At 39.5% G+C, this 24,289-nt stretch overlaps 3 protein-coding genes across 5 annotated transcripts in view; all 3 read right to left on the bottom strand.

Annotated features, from left to right (window-relative positions):
* radil (Ras association and DIL domains) overlaps nt 1-4,447 on the bottom strand; it is a 31,631-nt gene extending 27,184 nt beyond the window's left edge. For 2 of the 3 annotated variants that reach the window (XM_046048169.1, XM_046048171.1), the window contains exons 1-4: nt 4,079-4,447; nt 1,895-1,987; nt 1,763-1,781; nt 1,536-1,650 (exon numbers count right to left, since the gene is read on the bottom strand). In XM_046048169.1, coding sequence (XP_045904125.1) covers nt 1,536-1,650; nt 1,763-1,773 — 126 coding nt within the window. In that variant the 5' untranslated portion in view covers nt 1,774-1,781; nt 1,895-1,987; nt 4,079-4,447. The remainder of the gene's footprint in view (nt 1-1,535; nt 1,651-1,762; nt 1,782-1,894; nt 1,988-4,078) is intronic. The other variant, XM_046048170.1, reaches the window with a different exon arrangement.
* A 1,017-nt stretch (nt 4,448-5,464) lies between these two features.
* LOC123970266 (monocyte to macrophage differentiation factor 2-like) lies at nt 5,465-16,587 on the bottom strand. The gene is made up of 8 exons (XM_046048255.1): nt 16,560-16,587; nt 15,940-16,452; nt 11,662-11,743; nt 11,239-11,399; nt 10,838-10,912; nt 10,623-10,724; nt 9,431-9,500; nt 5,465-9,325 (listed from the first exon to the last, which is right to left on the bottom strand). Exons 2-8 carry the CDS (start codon nt 15,951-15,953, stop codon nt 9,122-9,124), a joined length of 708 nt encoding a protein of 235 aa, XP_045904211.1. The 5' UTR covers nt 15,954-16,452; nt 16,560-16,587; the 3' UTR covers nt 5,465-9,121.
* A 1,762-nt stretch (nt 16,588-18,349) lies between these two features.
* On the bottom strand, nt 18,350-24,086 carry arpc1b (actin related protein 2/3 complex, subunit 1B). Its single transcript, XM_046048227.1, has 10 exons — nt 23,885-24,086; nt 23,215-23,357; nt 22,300-22,404; nt 21,308-21,530; nt 21,108-21,215; nt 20,363-20,599; nt 20,201-20,276; nt 19,332-19,531; nt 18,895-18,985; nt 18,350-18,769 (listed from the first exon to the last, which is right to left on the bottom strand). Exons 2-10 carry the CDS (start codon nt 23,276-23,278, stop codon nt 18,731-18,733), a joined length of 1,143 nt encoding a protein of 380 aa, XP_045904183.1. The 5' UTR covers nt 23,279-23,357; nt 23,885-24,086; the 3' UTR covers nt 18,350-18,730.
* Between the last annotated feature and the right edge of the window lie 203 nt (nt 24,087-24,289).

Raw genomic sequence — 24,289 nt, 5'->3', positions numbered from 1 at the left:
ACACAAGCCCTCAAAAACACACACACAACAACACAGTCTTACACACTGGTGAGATAAATTCAAAACAATACCACAAAAACTGATTATTAGTAATGTTGCTTGTGGTTCTCCCCCTCAAAAGCCTTTTCACATGATGAACACAACAAAAGAAATAACAAATTTAAACATTTGCACATTTTTTCCCCCTTAGTGCTATACAGTTCAACAAACCAAACAGCTAATTATTCTGCCCCAGCATCCCGTCTTTGGTCTGGGACAGGCCAGAGATTCTCATCCTCAACCTCCTTCTCCACCTCCTCCCTACTTCTCTTCCTTCTACCTACTCTTCCTCCCTCCTCCTCCACCTCCTCATCTTCCTCCTATCCAGTTCCTCTTCCATTACCTCTTCCTCCTCTCCATACTGCTCTTCCTCCTCCTCTACCTCTTCCTTCAGATTTCTCTCCATTGTTCCAAACCTGAATGAACTGACTCCGGCCCTTTTATCCATCTATTGAAGCTTCTGACTGGTGTGTTATCAATTTTGACTGTTTGTGTTTCCACCTGGTTAGCTGAGTGCTAACTGAGCTCAATCTGTGCTGATTGACTGAACAATATTGAATATTAGTGCTTTCTCAATGACCACATGCCACAAGGGATTTGTGTGTAGAGTTTTGAAAAATGGAGTTATGGTTTCGAAATTTTAGTTCAAAAGCCTGCTTATAGTGTTTTTGCAATTGAGAAAAACTGTAATCAAGACATTTAGACTTAAATGTGCTAAATACTAACATCAGCATGCTTAGATGCTCTTTTGCAGGAGTAATGTTTGCCATCTTAGATCAGCGTGTTATCATGCTAAGATTTACTAAATATATAGTACAGCTGAGGGAATGTCAGTTTTTTTTAGACAAAGTAAGATTTTGACTTGATGATGGGACTAGATTAAAAAGTCTGGGTATCACAAAAAGTAATTACACGTAATCTTGTGGGGAATAAGAATGTGTGAAACAAATTTCATGGCAACACCTCCAATAGATGCTGAAACACTTCACTCAAAACTCAACCTCACGGTGGCGCTAGATTAAACATCAGAGGATCACAAACGTCAGTATGCTTCATCCTCTAGAGACCATGAATCTCTGTATAAAATGTTGCCAATGCCAATCCATCCAGTACTTGTTGAGATATTTCAGTCAGGACCAAAGTGGTGGACGGAATTGAACAACAACGTGTCCTTCCAAAAACAGTTGCTGAATAACTCACAAAATCTCAGCAAATAAAACAAAACTATCTATATGGCAAGGTACCACTAGAGAAAGAGAGAAAATGTGTTTAGTTTTGTTGTTATTTGGGTGAACTGTCCACAATATGTAATTCAATACCTTGTATTGCAAAATATACCTATATTGCAGAGCCAAACTCTTCAATGAAAAAACTATTAATATTTGCTAGAGTGCGTTTATTTTCATCACTTAACTGGACATTTATTTAACTAAGATGGTCTCTTAAGATTGACAGAGTTTGGACCAAAACGGAAGTGTGTATGTTTGTGTGTGTACCTGTGTGAAGGTCCTGCTCTGGCGTTTCAGGCGGCTCTTGGATGGTAGGGACATACTGGCCCCAGAGGAAGAACCGTAGAACATGATGCTGCTGTTGGCTTCACAAACTCCACAACTGGTGAACGAGGAAATACATTTTGAATGCTTCATTTTTACAGTGGTTCCACACACACTAATTGGCATGCATAAAAGATGATGATGGACACACAGCTGCATATTACACTTACTTGTGGGACATTAGTAGATCTGGAAGGTAAAGAAAATCTACTCTAAATCCACTATGTAAAATGAATCCACCATAAACAGACCATGATAAATAACAAAAACTGTGTGTGTGTGTGTGTTGTTCTGGCAAGTACCTTGATGCTGTCACGTATCGTCAGTCCTGCAGCAGCACCAGGTAAAGGTTTACAGTTGAGTGTCAGATGCTTTGCATTTTATTTCATTGTCACCTTTCATAGAGAAACAAAAAATGACGATGTTAATGTCCATTTACAGAAAAATTGAGTCCCTGCTGAGTAAATATTGCTGTGGCTTTTAGCTTTTTAGCAATTTATTGAAAAAACTTTTCACACCGGAATCAAAATTACAAATATGCATCACATTACTGCCTGTCGACTTTGTAACGATTTGCAGGGAAAATCTAGAGATTAAAAAAAGAGGATTTATGTATAGAAACCACCAGTGTTGCTCTTTTCAAAGATCTAGTTGTGTCTGTAGTTGATTACTGAAACATGGATATTAATATAGTGACCTTCAAATACAGACTTTGAGTTTACTGGATGCATTTAACCACAGTTGCTCATCTCATCTTTTAGAAATTCGATACTCACCGACACAGATTTAAATCAAAAAATTGGTTGATCATCACCAACAATAGGAATTATGACATTGAAGTCCAGTGTTTAATATACCACATAACAGGATTGCTTCATTTAAAATTCTATAGAAAGTTTAAAGCTACTTTGTACTTTGTACAATGCACAAATTTGGAGAATTTTCTTATGAACACTGTACAGTTGTTGTACATGTTTCGGACAGTGCAATATTGACCAACCTATGAAATCCATGAAAAAGGATACACTTTGCACTGTCAAATATATAGTTTTGTTTTTAAAAAGGTTGTTTGTCATGCCACTGAGCTGATGTTTTTGTGCACATATTTAAACATTATTTTGTTTATAAAATGCCTGTTTAAAGTTCCCAGAGCCCAAGGTGACATCTCCAGATTGCTTGTTTTGTCTGACCAATAGTCCAAAACTACCACGTTTTCTCACATAAAACAAAGAAAAGCACAAACCATCAGCCGGAACCAAATAATATTAGCATTTTTGGCTGATAAATGATGAATAATTGTCAATTAATTTTCTGTCAATCCACTAATCCATTTGTTTTCAGCTTCTAACTGTGTGTGTGCATCGTTTCCCTCGCCAGTGAACTGACTGTGTTCTTCCTCCCAGCTGTCTGTGTAACCTTGAACTTGATGCAACTGATTCAATAAAGCATAAATGAAAAATGGATAAAGCACTACGCCGTCTTTTGACTGATGAAGACCTTACATGCAGGTTACATCAGGCACCCAATGAACATTTCACAGCCAGTGTGGCAGCAGAAGTGTCAGCAGATTAAAGCAGCACCTCATGCAGTCTGTTTTGACTGCTACTTGTGCAGTCTAACAGTATATCATTTCTTTTCAGCAAATATCTGGCAGGTAGCCTAAAAGCTGTTGTTGTAGCTGACTCTGCAAGCACTGGTGGGATAACGTGACTATTTTAAATGCTTGCTAATCCACAGTAATCCGGCTACTTGGCCGCAGTTAACTCAATCCTGGGACCAACACACCCTTCCTGCTTCCTAACACATACACATACACACACACGGAAATGAGAGACAGGCCTAAATTTTGCATTGGTAGGTTGCGTTTTGTGACCCAGGAGGTTGTGTTACATTTGTTCATCATATCACACAGAGTCCAACTTCTCCAGCCCTTTTTGACTTGACTCGTCTGTCCTTGGCTGGACAACGAGAAGGTCAGAAATAAAGACTGCGAGAAGAAACACATGACACCTATAACAGGCTGGATAATGTTGGACAGAACTTGTGATAACTAAAGGTCTGCCCTTTCCTTGGTGTCCGTCCGTCTGTTTACGACTTTGGGCTCCGTGGTCGCCAGTAGCAACCGCCGGAGCAACAAAAGGCAGGAGAAAATCCTCACAAATTAATCCGCTGATGAGTAACGTTAATTTAGTCAGGCGCGGCACTAACAGCTAACAGCCCGGCCTCTAACGGTCAGCAGGTGTGTCTAATTATTGTAGTCGAGCTCATCACAAACAATCAGCAATCAATTATCGTAAACGCGTGAACGACGCTCAACAAAATTTTAAATAAAATCGCTGTTTTTAACTGTGAAGGAGGTTTTAAAAAAGCTGTGGCGCGTCTGACCGTGAATAAAATAGGTCCTGGAAAAGTTGAGGTGTGATTTCAGCAGTGACAAGCCCAGTCCCCTGAGGGCTCTCCTGGGTGTCTGTTGCGTTAGTACTCACGCTGCCTGCAATGCGTGGCTCCATAGTGCTGGGGAATCCTTCTTGGCTTCTCTCTCATTCCGTCTCCCCTACAAGATAGAAAATCCCCGGGAAAATGGGGGAAATAAACCCCAGCTGCCCTGTTCCGAGCGACACCCAGCCGTCCGGGGATCCAAACCACATCCCCAAAACAGCCCGTTAACGTGGACTACAGCCAACCGCTGAGGGCTCCTGTTTCTGTACGCACATCTCCACCGAGTGTCCAGCAATGCCCGATGGCTCCGGCAACCGCATTCCCACATCCATACTGCCGAGCCGCAACGGAAACACCCGAGCTCTCCGCGTTGCCTCACCTCGGCGCACCTGCTCTGGCACCCGAGTGTGCTGAGCGAGATGCCGCCGCCTGGCGGACACCGGCGGTACGACCACAACATGGAGGCGGTGTCTTCATGGGGATCCAAATTGTTTATATAAATGAAGGCATTATTACTCATGAATAAATTCAGACTAAATATGAAGTATAACTATGACATTGTGAAATAAACTGTTTATTACAGGCTATTTGTATGTTTCCAGCAGTTTTTATTTCAAAATCAAAAACGTTTCATAATAATGAGCTGAAATGTATTGCATTTCATTTCACAATTTCATGATTATAGGCCTACAACTATTTTTTTTAATCTATATTCAGTTCATAATGTCTCATTTATACATTTAGTTGAGCCCTCATGTGTCTAAACCAGTGCATTTGTAATTTTGAAACACTTAAGTGTGCAAACTGCAGTTAAATAAATAAATCAATATATCTTTTAAAAAAGCATTCTCTTTTGTGTTGTACAGAGGAAGTCAACATGAATATATGCACTGAATTACTCATTACTTATATTCTTTTCAGTTGTCACTGTTTCAATTATTAAATGTGAAATTGGTAAATGTACATATGTAAATGTGCAAATGTAAATATACAAGAATGACTACCTTAAATTATAAATTCCACTGTCTCCACATTACTATTTTATATTAATAACAGTAATGTGTTTAGCTTTTTTTCTGATATCTAACAACCACTAGCTTCTCAAATATGAGGTATGTGATCCTTAATCTTATCTAATTAAGATTTTTTGGTTTAATCTAAACAGGCTGAAAGGGTGTTAAAACATTCAATTCAAATCAGTTTAGTAGCCAAAATATGTCAAATGTATGGACAGCACCAAATATATATATTTATATTTCACTGTGTGAAAAAACTGCTGTAGTTTTACCTTCAGTGTCCTCTGTAGACAAAAAGTTGATTTTCCAAAGAGGTTAAACATTTTAAAATGTTGAGTCCAGAATATACTGCATGAAAAAACTTCTTTATTACAAGAGAAATAGAAAAGATAAAAGCATTGTTGGCATCGTATAGGCTTATCACAGCACAAAAGCACCACAGACACAAAAAAACAATATGAAAACTAGAGAGAGAGAAAGAATATGAGATAATATAATCAGTCTCATATGACCAGAAAGAAAACACCACCAGCACTGAGAACAGAGTCAGCATCTCCACAATCACAGAGCGTCTATAAATAATGTACAGAGGGTCCATGAAGGCTTCATGGAGAGGTGGGCACTGTATGTCTGTATTAGACAGATATATAATAACCAAGACAAGACAGACAAACATCAAATTCTCAAATACTTCATCTCATTATCGCCAAACCAGCCTGTGGCATGAGTCAAAATACTGACTATGAAAGTCTAAAATACCCACAGAGTACTCCAAACCAGTACAGGCTCAATCATTTGGTGTTTCTCAGAGGCTCAAGTAAACACTTAAGAGTACAAGTACTAAAGGGTACTCTTAAATTAAGAGAATACATCTGAAGAGTTTCATTCCACAGTGAGACACACGGTGTGACAAATGCAATGCCCGGTTCACTGTGACAATAAAATAAAATTGTTCTGACATTAAATTACCACTTCCTAATGACTAAAACAAAATGATAAACAATGATAATAATGCAGAACTGTGTTAAATCTATGAAATCTATAAAAGCATGACAGTATATTTGAGACCCCAGGACCTGGTCAGGGGCAGTTAGGCAGCAAAGGAGTTCCTGCAGAGCTGCTCCTTGGTTATAAAAAGTACAGATTTGTTCTATTACACTTGGATAATATTATTTGTTACCTCTGCCAACATGATTATGTTGTCAGTCCCACCTGTTTGTGAAATTTCGATTTTGTTTGTCTACTAGTTAGCAGGGTACATAAAAAAAAAGTAAAAGCAAGGAACAAGTGATTTGTTTTTGGTGTGGATCCAGTCTTTTTTTTTTTTTTTTTACCACTTCACATTGTATTATAAGGCCATTTTTGCCTTCCTTGTTTTCTCTAGAACTACTGTAATTACTTGAATTTAAAGAAATGTGGCACATTCATCTCATAAGTGTTTGTCACAGTGTATTTTGATGCTATTCTAAATGCAAATTTTGTGGATTTTACTGCAAATTTAGAAGGTTGTGCAGCTTTGCTGAAGGTATGACTGTAGAATCTATGAACACATGCTGTTGTAATATCTGTAGTGGCTGTATGTCAATTTCTATCTGCCTTAAAGCCTTCTCCTGTTTGGTTAGCTTGTAAATATTAACCATATGTAAAGCTTGCAGAAAACCTGTGGGACTGCTGCCCTACTTGGGGTGGTGAGTAAGCAAGTGAAACTTTATGGGGTAGTGCCAGCATTAAAGAAAGCAGCTACACAGCTATTTGATCATTTTCATTGCTGCAGACGGCGCCTGAACAACCGGAGCAGCTTTAGCAGTCCTTCAAAGTGGCTTCACAGGCTTTAAAGCCCAAATGATCCAAATCCTGAGAGACGGACAGCAGTGAGAAGATTTTGAACAGGAGCAGAGGTTTAAAAAATATTTTTTATACCTATGAATACTAGACAGCATGACCTTTTGGTCCCCTAGCCACATTTATCATACTATACAAGCTCGTCTAATATATCGTGTGCCACCACATACAGCTTGACACTAAGAGTACATACATATTTCAAATATACTTTTTATGCGTTCAAGGTACATGCGTTTACGTGTAAACATAGACTCAGCCGATTACAGGCTTTGGATTCATGGGAGTCAGATAGTGTAGGATACGTACAAACACACACACACACACACACACACACACACACACACAGACACACAAGCATACACACAAACACACACACCTGAGATGCCTTAATATTGGGCCAGATTGTTCAACAATACTATAGCTTCAGTTTCCTTTCAAGTGTGAGATGTATATGGTAGTAGTGTGCTATCAGTTACGGCAGTATGTCAGTCATCTGGCAGTGCTGAATAAGACAGTGGTTTTCTCTTCTGAGGTTCATACAAGTAGCTTTGACAAACTCTATCCCATTCATAAGTTTGAAGATGATAATCAGCTGACTCTATAAGTATATTAGAAGAAAATATAGATGAAGTCAACATATACTGAACGTCATTGATAAATATATACTGTATAAATCTTACTGATGACATCTTCACTTACTAAACCTAATTAACAACAGTAAACTATTAGAATTCAGTAATTATGCTTGATAATCTACTGAGTAGAGCCTGGTAAACGTGGAAGCACACAGGTAAAGTCTCCAAAACCATGAATATCTGTATGTTTAACATAAAAAAGATCATTCTACAGTCATGCTTGATTTGGAAATCACAGTAAATCACCAACTGAAGCAACCACTGCTAAACCATATAGTGTCCTACAGTGTAGATAGCACAACTAATAACAAGAACACCAATAATGCTATCTAGCGCTCTGAATTGGAATAGTAAATTACTGATGTTGCAACCTCCTAAACATAATCAAATGAAACCACACTTTCTGTTAATGATGATAATAGTAATTTAACTAATGTCCTAAAAGTAATGATCAATGGTCAAGTCAGCTAATTGTAAACATTGCCTTCCTCTTGACAATAAGACAATGCCTTCAATTCTACTTCTGAACACTGAATCTGTTGGTGCACCACATGGAGAGAAATCTCCGAGAATAGCAATTTAACCCCTGATCATTGGAATGAAATGAAAATTCCAGTAAAATTAACTTGAAATTTAACTAAACAGAACTGGTAAAAACAAAAGCTGTGTCCCTTATAAGAGGCTGCCTCCTTTGAGGTCCAGAGTTATTACAACAGGCTGAAAGGGTTAAAGTGTCCTCCAAATACAGCCTTTGTTTTTTGACACATTTGGCAAAAACAACTTGTGGATTATTTCCAGTACCCACTACAGTATCATACAATCCATTGCATGTCAGACAATTGCTTATTGTTGCGTCCTCATCAACCCATAAAGTCAAAAAATATCACATAACTACACCGTATTTGTTATGTGCGATCAGGTTGTCATGAGTCACACAAAATCCAGTGCAGGATGAAAATAACGTCAGCGAGGCATAAACTCCACTGTTTGTTCACGCTAACCACTTAGATATGATAATTGCAGGAGGATAAAGACAAAAGTAAGTACCTTTACGCTAGTACACAGTTTGCAGATGTCCTTATTATGGTGTAAGTTGAAACATCCTAACTGGACTCGATTTCCATAATATCAGGTAGCCTACAGTACATTAATTAGACATTAATTTCCCCCTCAGGATAAACTGTAACTTTGATGATCCCCTGCAAAACTAATAGCAGCTGCACTTAGCGTTTAGTGATTAAGAAACTTTACACCTTGTAAACATCCGCATGTTAGCATTATAATTCTGAGCATGTTAGCATGCTGCGTTAGCTCAAAGCAGTACACCCTCACAGAGCTGCTAGCACGGCTGATTCTTAGTCTTGTTACAACTTTCCCTGTTGATGAACATAATTTTGTTAGACTTTTTGAGTTGAGGAGAATCACCTAAATGCACCATTGGTTTTTGTTATTGTGAGGCTACACCAACTTATTTAGGGAGGTGGTTCAGCACTCTTGCTTTCCAAAAGCGGCAGCCCCTGAATTGAGACACAGCTCGCATCAACCCCTTGAAGTAGCTAAATCACAGGAGCTACTTCCTATGAGGTCAGCGATGATGTCATCTGGAGGTCTGGACCTGACTAGGTGGCAGGGCATAAAGGTACTTCCAGATGGCGTAGTAGTGTATGGCTGCTCCCATAGCTACAAACAGGTGCCAAATGGCATGAGCGAATGGTACAATGCCGTCACTTTTGAAAAAGACCATTCCCAGACAGTAGCAGGCACCGCCCAGCAGCAGCTCACACAACCCCGACTGCTCCGGCTGGGAAGAAGCAGACATTTTATTATGTTTACATTTCAAAGACTTTACAACAATTGAATGACAAAACCTTAAAGACTAAAAGTGAGACTAAATGAGTGTGCTCACCATTGAGAGTATGACCAAGGCAGGAAAAACTCCCATCACCGTATAGCAGATCAACTCCATGATCTTATACCTGATACAGAGAGAAATAAAAAAAACAATCTCTAAAATGTTTTAATAAAAAGTTACATGCAGATTAAGCAGGGTTATTGCAGAGGGAACAACGCACTTTTTGCTTAAAGGTTCAGTGTGTAAGTTTTAGTGGCATCTAGTGGTAAGGGTTGCAAATTGCAACCAACGGCTCAGTCACCGGTCAACCCTTTGCCTAGCGCTTTAGGGAACCTATGGTGGCCAACGCGCTCTGTCAGCTCTTGTGCTAAATAATGCGTGTGGTCCTCCATTTGTCCAAATTTCACTTCTCTTCTTACTTCTTACAAACCTGACGTCTACTTCTACTTCTACTTCTACTACTACTTCTTCTTCTTCTTACATATTCAATGTTGTGATGAAACACGCTCTGTAGAGCAGTTTGTCTGTTTAGGCTACTGTAGAAACTTGGTGGTGCAACATGGCAACATGTTGCCATGGTGTAAGTAGTTAGAAATGGCTCATTCTAATAAAACTGTTCAATATGTAGGGTCTTTATGCACAACTGAAAAGATAGATATGTATATTATATTGCATTTCTGTCAATAGATCCTCCTAAATATTACGCACTGGACCTTTAAGACGACAAACATTTGTGGACTGACTTTTACACTTGGCTAAAGTTCTTCAACGCAGATACTGATCTTAAGCGGATTGGGTGTCAGACAAACGCCACCAATCTACATTAAATACAGTGCGGTTAATGTGCCATACTAAAATAATGTGTGTTAAACTACCGCTTACCACATGTGCTTCACAGTAAATGCATTTTAATGTAAAGGCAGTGATATGCCTTAACTGTCGAACCAGGAAATTACTTTTACCAGCTAACAACCAAAAATGTTGATTTAGACATTTTCTTCACTTTTTGTCCAGAGGTTGTTTTGAAACTTTGCATCAATGAAATCCATTTTGTTTACATGCTTAACACAGCTTGATAAGGTAGAGTTGCTCAGGAAACAAAGGCTGATGATACATCTTATTAACAATGGACCTTTGAGTTGAGATTATTTTGCCACACAGGAGGAACATTGAATTAAATGACCAAATAGAGAGTTTGGTACAGTCCAACACTGATATAAGTAGATGTATAAACATATGAACTGACCTCTCATGGAAGAAGAAGACGTAGGTGGTTCCAAAAGAGGCCATGACCCACACTAGCCAGCGCATGTGACTCGCCCAGGGACCCAGCTCCCGCAGGTTCAGCCTGGTAAGGCATGAACATGAACAAATAATTACAAACACTGCATATACACACTCTCCACACATATATACACACCCACACATACAAACACACACATAGCAGGCTAGTTTGTTTACCACGGGGCGTAGGAGGCAGCAATGAAGAAATAGATCACCATCCTGTCACACATGTGGAAACAGTGCTCCACAGACCTGAAGAGAGAGACCAAAAAGCCTCATGACAACTGAGTGACACTGTTTATACATGTAGCATCAGTGTGTTTTAGATAACAAAAACAAATCTGGAGCGTGGAGATATATATTTGTTCCAGTGTGAATCTGTGAAAGGACTTGCACAAATTCTGCTCAGCTGGCTGTTTTTTTTCTGTCTTCTTATTTCTTTAACCATATTCATCATCTGCATTATTACATTCAGGTTCAAATATTATATTATATTGTGTTGAAATGTCTGCAAGTGTGTGTGTGTGTGTGTGTGTGTGTGTGTGTGTGTGTGTGTGTGTGTGTGTGTGTGTGTGTACCTTAGGTGGCTCTTCTTCCAGGCCACAGTATGGAACAGGGTGGAGATGATGAAGAGCGAGCTGAGCCCTGCCCCGTACACCCAGGCCGACAGTCGCTCCCATTGGTCCTCCGACTGGAAATGCAACACCGAGCTGCCAAGCAGGCTGGGAATTATCCATAACTAAATTAATTCATAACATAAATTAAACAAGAGACACAGTTAGACAAACATGCACTCATGCAGATGTAGTTAAAAAATTCATCTGATGCTGTCTCTCGTTGATATGTTGTGTGTAATACTGCTGGATAGTTTTTCCTGTTTTGTTGTGTCATTTCATCTGTGTGAGGTTGATGATTGCTGTCGGTGGTCTGTGAGTGAGTGAGTGAGTGAGTGAGTGAGTGAGTGAGTGAGTGAGTGAGTGAGTGAGTGAGTGAGCATTCACCGCATGTGTGGCACAGTTGGCAGCATGCTCATATTCTGTGGGCTGGTATCTCTTGTTGGAAGGAACGCGGTTGTTCATAAACCTGGAATCATCACAAATGAAGATTTAAGTTAATACACATCAATGCATTTTTAATATCTGAACTAAAATCTGCAATGAAAAAATTGTTTCGGCAACAATGACACACACTAGCAGAGCTGAAAACAATTTTAAAAATGACAACAAACAAAAACAAACATTTATAACAATATTATTGATTTCAGTCGTTAAAGGTTCAGTGTGTACGTTTTAGTGGCATCTAGTGGTGAGGTTTGCAAATTGCAACCAACGGCTCACGTGCATTCACTTGCTCATCGGACAAATTAAGTACTTTATAAGAATGTATTAATTCTAATGGCAGCTGTAAATTCAGCAGTAAAAAACCAAAGTTTCTACCTTTTCTCCATGAGGTTGTACATTATATCAATTTAATTTCTGAATCCAACAACAAAAAGGCTGTGAATACTGTCAACCTATGGTCCTCTTTTAATATCTTTCTATAATATAGACTACCCCTGACAAAGTTTTTAAAATTTGTGTCTTCTTATTTGTATACTGTTTTGTAGACTTCCTTATGTCCCATGTACACTTTATTCCTCTTTTTGCAATAAAGATTTAAAAGAGGTTTAAAAAAAATACCACATGAATGCACCATCAGTCACCGCTCAACCCTCCTTTTCCAAGCGTGGAAAAGAAGCTGTGGTGGCCAACACGCTCTGTCAGCTCTTGTGCTAAATAACACGTGTGTTCCTCTATTTGTCCAATTTCACATCTCTTCTTACTTGAAAAACCAAACGACTACTACTAATAATACTATTAGTACTAATTCTTCTTCTGCTTGTTTTTCATACATATTCAATGTAGTAACGAAACGCACTCTGTAGAGCAGTTTGTCCGTTTGGGCTACTGTAGAAATATGTCTGTGCGGGACCTGCGGCGTATGTAGATAGAAATGGCTCATTCTAAGGTAATAAAACATAACGGTCCATTATGTAAGGTCTTTCTACACCACTGAAAACATAGTTATATTGCATTTCTGTCAATAGAGTCTCCTAAATATTACACACTGAACCTTTAAAAGCAGAATTTGTGGGAATCTTAAGGTTTCATATGAACTATACTTTTTTTCTTCTTAATGTCCAACAACCATGTGGAGCATCTTTAATATTTGCATCCATTTGTATCTCAATGGTGCTCAAAAAATTTTCACCCCACCCGTCCTTTTGCTTAGCAACGCTAGATCATGCTTCAACTTGTTGTCACGACTGCTGTTGCCCGGCAACAGTGGGTAACCACAGACCGACTGAACCAAAAGGTTTGTCCTGACGATCTCGTCCACAAACAGTCCACATGTGCAGATATGCCTGCACACACAAACACACACACATGCATGTACTATGTGATATATAGAAAGATATGTTCCTTTGAACACGAACACGTTTCACAGGAACCCAAACAAATACAGGAGGAGGCACACCATCAGTGATGTCACTGTTGTCATGGAAACCACCGAGCAGGGATTGTCTTTTTTTCCCCCCCAGAAAACCCAGAAAACTCCTTGTTTCTTTCATATCTCTTCCATCTCCCTCTCCTGTTCCCCAACCACGTCTCCTCTCTGCTTCCCAATGATTAAATTAACATGCAGGAACGCAAATGGACAAAGACGTCCATGCAGATACCCACACACACACGGACACACACTCACAAATCACAACCCCTCCCTATTTTTATGCTGCATCGCGCAGAGCCAGATTTCATAAGAGACCTAGATTTAGTGATGTCTCTGTTTCTCTCTCTCTCTCACACACACACACACAAATACACAAATACACAAATACACAAATACACACACACACACACACACACACACACACACACACACACACACACACAAATACACAAATACACACACACACACACGCACACACACACATTATTCTAAGACTGGTGAGACTCAAAAGTAGAAACAGGCAGCATCAAAAGGGAATACCACTCACATTAAAAATTCATATATATGGATTTTTGTGCATAAGACAATTTGTTCTTTCAAACCTAAAGATGTTTCAGCCAAAGGTAGAAACGCAGAAGATCACACACTGAAGAGCATCATCTTAAAATATATTTACAGCCATTATGCTGTGCATTTATGTGTTTATCTACTCAGGGAAAAAGAAGAAGTCACGAGTGGAGTGATATTACCCTTAAATTTGTCCATCTTATACCTTTGCGTTGTTTTGCAACAGCGCAAAACATGATGTTTTCCTTCCACATGTCAGCTCAAACCTTATTAAATCATGACACTCCCGATCCTTCTGTAGATAGAAAAGATAAAACTGGCAATAAAAGGCTTAAATTATGCAAAAATATCTTAACAAAAATGCCTCATTCTTTCTTTTCTCCTTCTCCTACATTGCTCCTTAAGCAGCTGCTTTCAGAGTGACACTCATTCAGAGTTATTAATACTAACTGATCCAGCCCAGAAACACACCGTCCTGTCCCAAATAGAAAGACTTCCTTACACACTGGCCTCACACTGTTGGACTAACTCTCTGTGTCAGTGCCAGGCCCAGCAGGCTTGGCCGGGTCATTAATGACTTTATCAAGCTGGCTGATAATTACCCGGCCAGAGGCCAGGCAGAGAGACACGCTAACAGGACAGAGAGGATCAGAGCTGCGTACACATCATGATAACTCTTCTCGTACGACAGCAGGATGGACAGAAGGAACGCTCTCTGCTTCGGTTGTCTTATTGAACCTTGAAGACTGTCTAGTTAATGGTGAACATGAATTAATCTACATATAGCCTACAGCATCAAGAACATACAGTAATAAAAGGAAGGAAAATTAAAAAGAAAACACAAAACATTCCAGTGGAGCTGAAACAATACAGTTAAATAACAGATTAGTCTATTGACAAAAAATCGATAGTGAAAAATATGCACATAGTCTGGTGGACTTTATTGCATGTTTGAGTGTGAAGTGATCAGGCCAACAGGTAGCCCATGCAAAAATGATTTTTACATTTTGCATTATTTAATAATCTGTGAATAATATTTTCAATTGATTGTTACGTGTATAAAATGTAAATATAAAATAGTGAAACACACCTGGCACAAGTTTTTCAAATGCCATGTTTGGTGCGACCAACATTTCAAAACACCAATATATATATATAAAAAAAAATGTATATACAACAGAAAAGCAGCAAACCTTGAAAAGCTTGAACCAAGGAATCGTCAGTCATTGCTAATGTAAAGATAGATGAAATAAAGGACAAACAAAGCAAGAATTTTCATAGTTTTCAGCAAAATAATAAACATAATCACCTCCCAGCTTCCTGAATGCTATGTTATTCTTAAAGCAGTTAAAATGGCTAATTTAAAGGTTTACACATGCAAGACAACTCATATTATATAAACCAATAAATAAAACTTCAATGTGATAATTCAGCCTCATCTATGACAACACACTGAACCCAGACTTTATGCACATAAAATGGTTTTCTATATGCTGTAATTCTCCACAGGCCTATAAGCCTAACTGGTGAACAGGAAACTTTGTGTTTAAAAGGTCAGTATGGTCTGCTCTAGAGTTGAAACTATTTTCATAATTGATTAATCGTTTCAGTCTTTTTCAAGCAAAGATATGCAGGTCCCAGCTTCTCCCATATAAGGATACGCTGTTTTATAACAATGTAAATTGAATCTCTTTGGGTTCTGGGCTTATGGTGGACTTGTGATGGCCATTATGTACTATTTTCTGACACTTTCCGGACCAAACAAGTGATACATCGAGAAAGCCCTCAGCACATTAAATGGTAATAAAAAGAATTGCCACTTGCAGCCCGACCTGTTAATAATGTGAAACCCATTCAAAACGCCTATGACAGCTGGATTTCATGTTTAAGTCCAAATATAAGCCGGAGAGAATAGGCCTATGTGTTTGTGTGGCCTATACTGTGTGTTTCAAGACTGTGCACACCGAAAGAGAAAAAGACAGAAGAGGCAGCAAGATGATGATGAAGAGGAGGTGGGATGTGGTTGCTGTGTGTGTGTGTGTGTGTGTGTGTGTGTTTTAACAATAATAGGCTAATGCATGTCAAGCAAATAAACCCTGGACTATTACATCCACCCTTCCATCCTCCTCCTCATCAGTTAAATCACTGTCCGGCAGTAATATGATAAATACCTATATCTAATTTATCTGTGTGATAAAACGACATGAAATGATTTCACCTACCTTACAAGATTCATTTACAGTGGAAATAAGCAACAGTTGACAGCAGACAGACAGAATGGCTAAAGCCTGAATCCCCTCTGAGTGATGAGCGAATAACAGCAGCGATTTGGTCAGTTCTGATCAGATTGTAACGGGCAGGTCTAATGTAACGCCATCGCAGCTTCACCGGGAAGACGTCGTCGTCTTATCCTCATCTCAAACAGCACCGGGAGACGGATGATTCCCGACCCAGCTTCCTCCAGAGGCTCCAGTCCGGAAGTGTGGGCGTCGGGGATGGTCTCTCAGGAGGCAACCGCTTTTCCTGCACGGCGGTGGTGTTGATGTTGGTGGTCTCTCTCTCTCTTTCCCTCTCTCTCTTTGCTGGAGCTCCAGCCGCCGGTTCACCTCATCACGACTCGTTGACGAGGGTTATTTTTCATCACTGAAGGCTGCCACATAATTTACTGAGGGACTGATTCATGGCTGTGGAAATCTGTGCCGATTTGTTCCTGTGCTTGCAGTTCCTGGTTCTACCTGTAGGTGGAGATGCATGGCTGTTTGATGAAATAATGTGAATTTTATTATTGTGTTAAGCTTTAAAGAAACACTATTTGAAGGTGCACTCAGGTCAAAGTACCTACTAGTCACTGTCAGTGCTACTCAGCCCATGAAAACAGTTGTTGTCCTCTGTGGATCTGGAAGAGTTTTGTCATGTCTGAAACCAATAACCCCCCCATGACGACCCAGTGATGTCATCAGGGTTATCTGGTTGGGTTTGAAGACTTCACATTATTGACAGAAAGCCATTACAAGCTGGACGTGTGGAATGAAGTTGAAAGACAGGGACTTTTTGGCAGCTAGGTTCTATTGAACAGTATATGTATGTGATTCTAATCCAATACATGTCTTTTTGTCAAATTCTGCAAATGTCTTCCTCGTGGTCTGTTAGCTGAGTTGTATCTTCATAGCAGCAACTGTAGAGTTGGTTTGCCAACCCACACCTTAGCTAACGTTATTACATTCCTTGCTGTGTCATTATTCGCTCTATATCTTGATATTTGCCATGGTATTCGATTCTTTACAAGTAGAAGGCCTGAATTGAAAAAGCTATGTAAGTAGGTAAGTATAATCATGAAAATGTACTTAAAGTATTAAAAGTAAAAGCACTCAATGCAGAAAATGAGCCTGTGCATTTTCACTATTATGTAATTTGAATATTATTACTCATATATGCATTTTACTATTGTAATTGAGGTGACACTAATTTTTAACTATTTTATGTGCAACTAATGATTATTTCCATTATGGACTGATCGATTGATTGGTTAGATAAAAAATGTGGTCACATTTACCCAGAGCGCAAAGTGAAACCTCCACAATGCTTGTTTTTTTTTTCCAACCAATAGTTTCATCTATACCAAAGCATAATATTTTATAAGCTCTTGATGATGTGTTTTGTATGCAAAAAAACAAAATAGTACTGCTGTCACTTAGTTGTAGTGAAATAAAAAGTACAATATTTCCCTATCCGTAAAATGCCGGGAGTAGAAGTAGAAAGTAGTATGAAAAGAAAACCACAAGTAACTCAAATTTGTACTTAAGTACAGTAAATGTACTTAGTTAAATTTCACCACTGCTGTTGAAAGATACTAACACACTGAATTATGGGAAATGTAGGATCCAGTGTGTCAGAATATCGCTGAGTGGCCGTTTAAGGACCTGCTCATGGCTGGACTCTAAATATTACTGATTCTCACTCAATTCAAAACCAATTTAAAATGTTCACTGTCACTATTCAGCATCAGTGTCTTTCCCACAGCCCAGTCACACGTTTCCATCAGTTAAATATAAGGAATCCCTATAGTGTGAACGTATAGCACTTATAACCTGTAAGGAGGGATCTAGTCTTCTCTCTGTCTTTATGTGTATTCTGTGTGTTAACACTTGTGTTGCTCGTTAACAGATGTTTTTAAAAGAGAAAATAATGCAATTCTAAGTTCAGATTATCCAGTACAACCACACCCACCTGATATTTATGACAAGCCACTAAAAGAGCCTAAATGTAATAATTATTAAATTTTTTCTCATTTTATTCATGCATATTTCTTTCCACAGGACCATCTAAATGCTGTTTCAAAGCCTTCTCCACACTACCCGAATCCAATTCTGGTAGAAATGTTAAATCCCTTTATTATTATAGACTTAAAATACTTTACACAATTCTGAGCATCTCAACAACAAGCAAGCAAGTGACCCTTGAGTTGAGATGCTTTCTTAAGTTATGTTTCTAACATCAAGAATAAACTGTCAAGCTCAACTTCTAATGTTGTTAAAACCTCCAGATTACCAAAAACAATAAACTATGGCCTTGGGTGAACGTGACAAAACACACACACACACACACACACACACGGCTGTAATGAACCACGCATTGTTGAGCAATCATTTATTAAATGCATATTATGACCAGCATACGCTTTTAACAAAAACTTTAGCCTTTCATCATGATTAATATAAAATTCTGCTTTAAGCATTCAGCTCCTACTGAGCTCTCTGTGATTATAATCTAACTCATTAAGTACCGTTTGCAGACCCATGGTCAGTCCTTCTGTATACAATGTTGAGTTTAACAAGCTCAGCAACTAGCTTCAGAGGGATTACAAACATTGTTTGACCCGAGTCTGATCGTTTAAGTTGTATATAAAAAATTCCTGATTAAAATAGGGCCAAAAAGCTTTGTGTAATAAGGCAGCAGTTTCCTTCATATCTCCAGAAGCTAATATACTTGAGGCAGGGTAATGTAAACTTTGGTTCAGACTATCTTCAGGTCCTTCATTGCGGACTCCAGAGTCTGAAAAAAAGAGTGTGAAATATTCATGTCTGGGAAAACATCATGTTAGCAGACCAGCACACAAAAAAACATTTGACCAGTGTGGCTTGTGTAATCTCTGCAACGTGTGTGTGTGTGTGTGTTACCTTGACATCCCAGATGCCCATTCCTCCATCCATGCCAGTGGTGCAGAACTTGGTGCACTGGTTTCGTCCTCCTTCCAGCACTGAGATTTGGCTGAAATATTGTTTGAGACAAATTAAACACCTTGCGCAAGCATGTGATGTTGCATAAAAATAAACCTTGGTTAATAGAGATGATGATCATGGTGATGCCTTAAAATGAGAAATTATGTTGAAAATCTGTGTATTTGAAAATCAGTAGCCATACTGTTGAAGTTAAATGGTTAAATATTTCCTTGTGGAAAGATACTGGAAACAGGACAGGTAGTAATATTAGAAGTGGTCTTTGAGTGAGTTCCCAAATTAATATTTTTTATCTTCACTTACCTTTTCAATAGCTTTGAAAACAAATCTACAGTCCAGGCTCAAAACAAGCATTTTATTTTATTTTCTCTCCTTACCTGATGCTGTTCTTGTGCAGGGTGTTCAGGTCCTTCTCGGTGCTCTGGGTCTCTGAGGCCCGGCGGTCCAGGTTCTGGAAACGTTCCCTGGCACTGATACCCTTCTGGGCCGCCTGCTTAGGAACGTCCAGCTTTCCACCAAAGGTCAAGCTGCCTTTGGCACCGTCGTACACAAACAGCACCGGGTAACAGTCATGGCCCTGGAGGAACAGAAACACATGAGGATACAATCAGGTGGAGCTGGAAGATACAGTACATCAATATAATATCGTTATGCTAATATAAGATTAGATAGTGCTTATGGTTTGGTTAATACTGCCACTGGGAGGCGCCAGAGTTAAAATGTTAAAGCCATTCACATAGTGGCTTTAAAGTGAGAGTAACTTTTGAAAGAAGAAATAACACATTCTTCCTTTTACAAATCAAAGGTTGAATTCACAAGCAATAAAATGTACCCTTTCTAAATACAATACACTCAGAGATTTTCTTTGCTACTGACTAACTAGGTGTGGCTTATGTTAGCTAGACTTAGTTAGCAAACTTAACACTGATATTGCTGCTGTGTAACTGACATTACTGAAACTTGTGTGTTCAAGTGTTTTTTGTCTCACACCCTCCCAATCAGATTAAATATGAATAAATAATATATACATTATATATGAACACCAAACCAGTGTATAATATGCAGATTCCTCCACAAAAGGAAATTAGTACTGCAGTTTTTTTTTGTTGAACGGATTCTTAAATATTGTCCAGCTCCCTAATCAGTCAGTTAGACACACACAAAATAAGTTAATGTGAATAAAATTAACTGATTAATTGTCAACTGAACATGGTCATAATAAACATTGGCTATATTGAATACTCACAGCTGCTACCAAGCTGTTCTCAGTGATGAAGGTGACACACAGCAGAGGAAGTGTCTCAGAGCTCAGACTGTTCACCCTGTGGAATCATAACAAAGGTCAGACTGCACGCCCACAACACACACAGACACAGACACAGAGGTATGTTGCCCCGCCCTCTCTTACGTGCTAGTCTTGCCTCCCTCTGCGACAGACACAGTGGAGTCATGGGAGGTCCAGGCAAGGCGGTTGCCGGAGTGTGAGAAGCAAACGCCATGCACCCAACCACCGCCTCCAACTGCAGCTTGACTTGTAGCTCCAGAACCACCTGACTCAAACAACATCTCCCCGAATGGCATCTTGCTGCCCCAGGGAGTGGGGCCGGGCTTCTCCTCCACCTCCTTAATGTAGGCTGAAAACACCCTGTGGCAAGTAAGAGGGATCGGGATGCGACACAAGGAAGAGAGAAGGAGACAAAGCAATGGCTGATCTATACTGGGAGGAGGACATTCATGAATCATTTAATCTGTGCTGTTTTGTATTTGTGTGCTTCTTTATGAAAATCAGCATCATAAAGTGATGACATTTGTGTTGTGATTGGACTTTAGAGTTTAGATTAGGCTAGGAGTTAAGACTAGTTTATCTGCATGACTTTGTTATCTAGAGTTACAATTGGGGGGGGCTAAATCAATTTAGGTTTATTTTATTCAGACAAAAAACACAACTTTCCCCAGAGGACAATCTGCACAGGATATAATCCATTATTAGAACCTCTATTCAAATAAAGAAAACATCCACAAAAAGAAAACAATGGGAGAAACTTCAAGAAGAATGAAATGTCCACAAAGGACAGTAGTAGCAGCAGTAGTTGTAAGTATTAAATGTCCTCACAAGTGTAGTATCACATCTGTGTGCCTCTTTTCACTGTTACCTGCATTTGAAGTCACAGGATCCAGCAGCCAGCAGAACATTGTTGGGATGCCAGTCCAGACTGAGGATGGTGGAGCGGATCGGCTTCTTGATGTGCTTACACACCCACCTATAGGTAACAACACATGATAGAATATCATAATACTCAAATGCAGCGTTTTATGGAAATTGGGGGCAGGAAGCTATCTTCTAAAACCTTACCAGTCGTTTTCCTGCTCAAAGTAGCAGATGGAGATGAGGCGTGAGCCACTGCCTACAGCAAACTTGTTCTCTCGTGGCGACCACTTCACACAGCGAGCAGCACGGTTGATCCTGAGGATGACCAGGGTGGGCTTCCACGTGCCCTCTTTCAGGGTCCACACATAGGCGTTACGGTCCGCTCCGCAAGTAACTATACGATTACTGTCTGGAGCCCAGTCAATACCTGCAGGAGAAAGATACTCTTTTTGATATTTTATCCTTGTGCAAGCATCATGATATATATTTAAAGGAATAGTTTGACAGTTTTGGGAAATATACTTATTTGCTTTCTGGAGTTACACGAGAAGATTGATAACATTTTTCACAGTACATTACACTCATTTGTCCAGCTAGCTATTTACAATAAGTGCATTCAAATTCAAAAGAAACAGGCTAGATGACATCAACCATTAAACTGCCAATAAACAGCTAAAATTGTGTTAGAGAAATACATCGTAAGTGCTTTTCTTTTTGTGAGATGTAAGATGGAAGTAATAGCGTAGTGTGACTACTTTGATGTCTGTATGCTAATATAATTAGCTTATATTAGAACTGGAAGAACTGGAAACAGCCTCCACTCTCACTTACTGTACAAACAGAAAGTGCTATTGATCTTCTAATCTACCTCTCAACATGAAGGCAAATAAAGTGGATTTCCCAAAATGTCAAACAATTGCTTTAAATCGTCCACTTTGTTTATTAGGTACAACTGAACAGGATAGTTGGAATTTTAAAAGCCATGTATAGATATCACAATTTGTAGCCAGGAAATGCATTACCATTCACTGACAATCAAATAGTAGACTGAGTGATCAAACTATTTCCTACTTGGCAAGGTTCATTATATTATAATATGAAGAATTTTACTATATTTGGCTCATTTGAATGTCTCCAAATTTTGTGGGAAACAAATACAAACGTTATGAAAGTAAATCACTGTGTCTGTGTCTCACCTGTCACCTGCCCATTGTGCTCCTTCAGCTCATGGATCTTGGTCCACTTGGCCCCATCTTTCTTGAAGATGTGGACCTCGTGGTTGTTGGGGCACATGGCGATCTCTGAAGCACAAAAACACGTTTAAGCACACTATGCATCAACAGAGAAAGAACTCCAAATCAGTGAAACAAAATTCATCAGTGTGGGGACAGAGTACAGAGTGAGGTAGAGCAGAAGTTTATGATGGGCTGATCAGTTGAGTGGAACACAGAGCAGCTGACTGGGTGCATGAGAACAAAGAAAACTAAAGGAATACAGTATGTATCTGCCTGCAGGCAGCACACAGACACATGGTATCTTTAAATAGACAATGGGCGAGAACTGCAACCTTCCTTCTCACAATGATGTAGCGAACCCTACACATTTTTAGTCAGCAGTGAGTCCGAAGCAGCGTTTGCCTGAGAGCAGCACTGTGGGTGCATTGGTGTGCATTTGTGTTTTCTTGAGAGTGCTCAGCCTGGAAGCTGAGGCAACTACAGAGTTCAGATTACAAATTGAGTGAAACTGCAACTGTATGACTGTATGACTCAACTACAGCTCTGTGACATCCGCTTTGCACAGAAACCAAAGCTCTGATAGAAACAGCCAAATATGGCATTAGTTTCCTGCAGCTAACGGAGCACAAGAGCTTCTCAGAAAGGCCCACAGATGCCACCCTCGCTGTTACAGGAAACAGGAAATACCTTCTCCCACCTGGGAGCCAATCACAAACCTCCGACTATTACACTATTTATTCTTTGGCGGACTCTACGTGGAGCAAAATGTTCCATGATGTCTGTGATCAAAATGGTGTAGAATTTAAAGATGAGACGACTCAAAGCCTCTGAAATACAAGCACAGAGTGACCAATCAGAGTAGGCGAGCAGACTTACGGGTCCGATCTTTATTCCAGGCATGGCAGCTAATTGGTTCCAGCAGGAAGCTATGGTACGCCATGGCCAATCAGATGTTCGAAACAGACCAGGAAGTAGTGTGAGGAACCAGCGGCTGGTGGGCTGGGAGATGATAGTCGAGTCTAGAAAAAGAGAAGTTATAGGTTTCTTGTTATAAAGAAGCATAAAGGATGGGAAGGGAAATAACACATCACAAAACAAGGTTAAAAAAACTATGATTACATTTACAGAACTCAAGATGTTGTCAGAGCTGGTCGAGACTATCTGAAGTACTTTGAGAAGCAAAACAAACCATCAGCTGATTTTGACTTTCTGTGCACAGAAAAACACACTGAACTTATCTTATGCAGGTTGTGTTAATGAAATCCAGACTTTCAGAGGCATGAGAGGAATGATGCAGGTCAAGGGTAACACAAACATCCCCTGAACAAACTTTACAGCTAGAGTACACAACCAGGAAATAAAGACATCACAGTGGGGTTTTTTTTATAAGCACTAATTTAAAAACAACGTTTCTGTGCGGGTTGGTTGGAGTGCCTGTTGCACATTTTTTTCCTTAAAATGGATTACACTTACAAAGTCTGTGTGAGCATTACTGACATGTGAAAGCAAACTCAGTGAACTGTTAAATATTTTCTAGGCTACTTACCCTGGGGGCTGGACAGAGATGAATGGGTGAATAGCTGCAGAGACGCAGCGAGAGAAGGAAGAGAGATAAACAGGGAGAGGCAGACGAAGGTGGAGGATCAAATAAAGATGAGGGTGTTCAGCTCGCGGACTCTGGCCAGTCAACGCGAACGCCAACGACAGAGTGAGCTCAGGAAGAGAGAAGCTGAGCTGAAGAGAGGGAGGAGAGGTCAGAGGGGGAAGTGGAGGAGGGTACAGTGAAGCTCAGAAAGGGGGACATACAGGAAGTCTATTCAGGCTTATGCTTAAGGCAAAAAGATCAGGGGTGTAACATTTTAAAAAAAAAAGTGAGAGAATGGGGTCAAAGTTTTCATTTTTAAAAGTTTTTGCTTCAGTAAAACCAGGAAGAGAGGGAGGAGCATGACCA

The sequence above is a fragment of the Micropterus dolomieu genome, linkage group LG04 (assembly GCF_021292245.1).
Source record: "Micropterus dolomieu isolate WLL.071019.BEF.003 ecotype Adirondacks linkage group LG04, ASM2129224v1, whole genome shotgun sequence".
Lineage (NCBI taxonomy): Eukaryota > Metazoa > Chordata > Actinopteri > Centrarchiformes > Centrarchidae > Micropterus > Micropterus dolomieu.
Note: the sequence above shows the minus strand (reverse complement) of the source record. Positions and strands in the feature narration are given on the sequence as shown.

Bases quoted from the DNA above. Each gene is read 5' to 3' on its own strand.
- LOC123970266 (XM_046048255.1), bottom strand. The intron at 10,913-11,238 runs GTACACACACAC...CTCTCTCTTCAG, and splicing joins TGGAAGAAGAGCCACCTAAG to GTCTGTGGAGCACTGTTTCC. The intron at 9,326-9,430 runs GTGAGCACACTC...GCTTCTTCCCAG, and splicing joins CCTTGGTCATACTCTCAATG to CCGGAGCAGTCGGGGTTGTG.
- arpc1b (XM_046048227.1), bottom strand. From the start codon at position 23,278: ATGGCGTACCATAGCTTCCTGCTGGAACCAATTAGCTGCCATGCCTGG. The intron at 21,531-22,299 runs GTGAGACACAGA...TTTCTCCTGCAG, and splicing joins GCACAATGGGCAGGTGACAG to GTATTGACTGGGCTCCAGAC. The intron at 19,532-20,200 runs GTGAGTATTCAA...CTGTTCCTCCAG, and splicing joins AGAACAGCTTGGTAGCAGCT to GGCCATGACTGTTACCCGGT.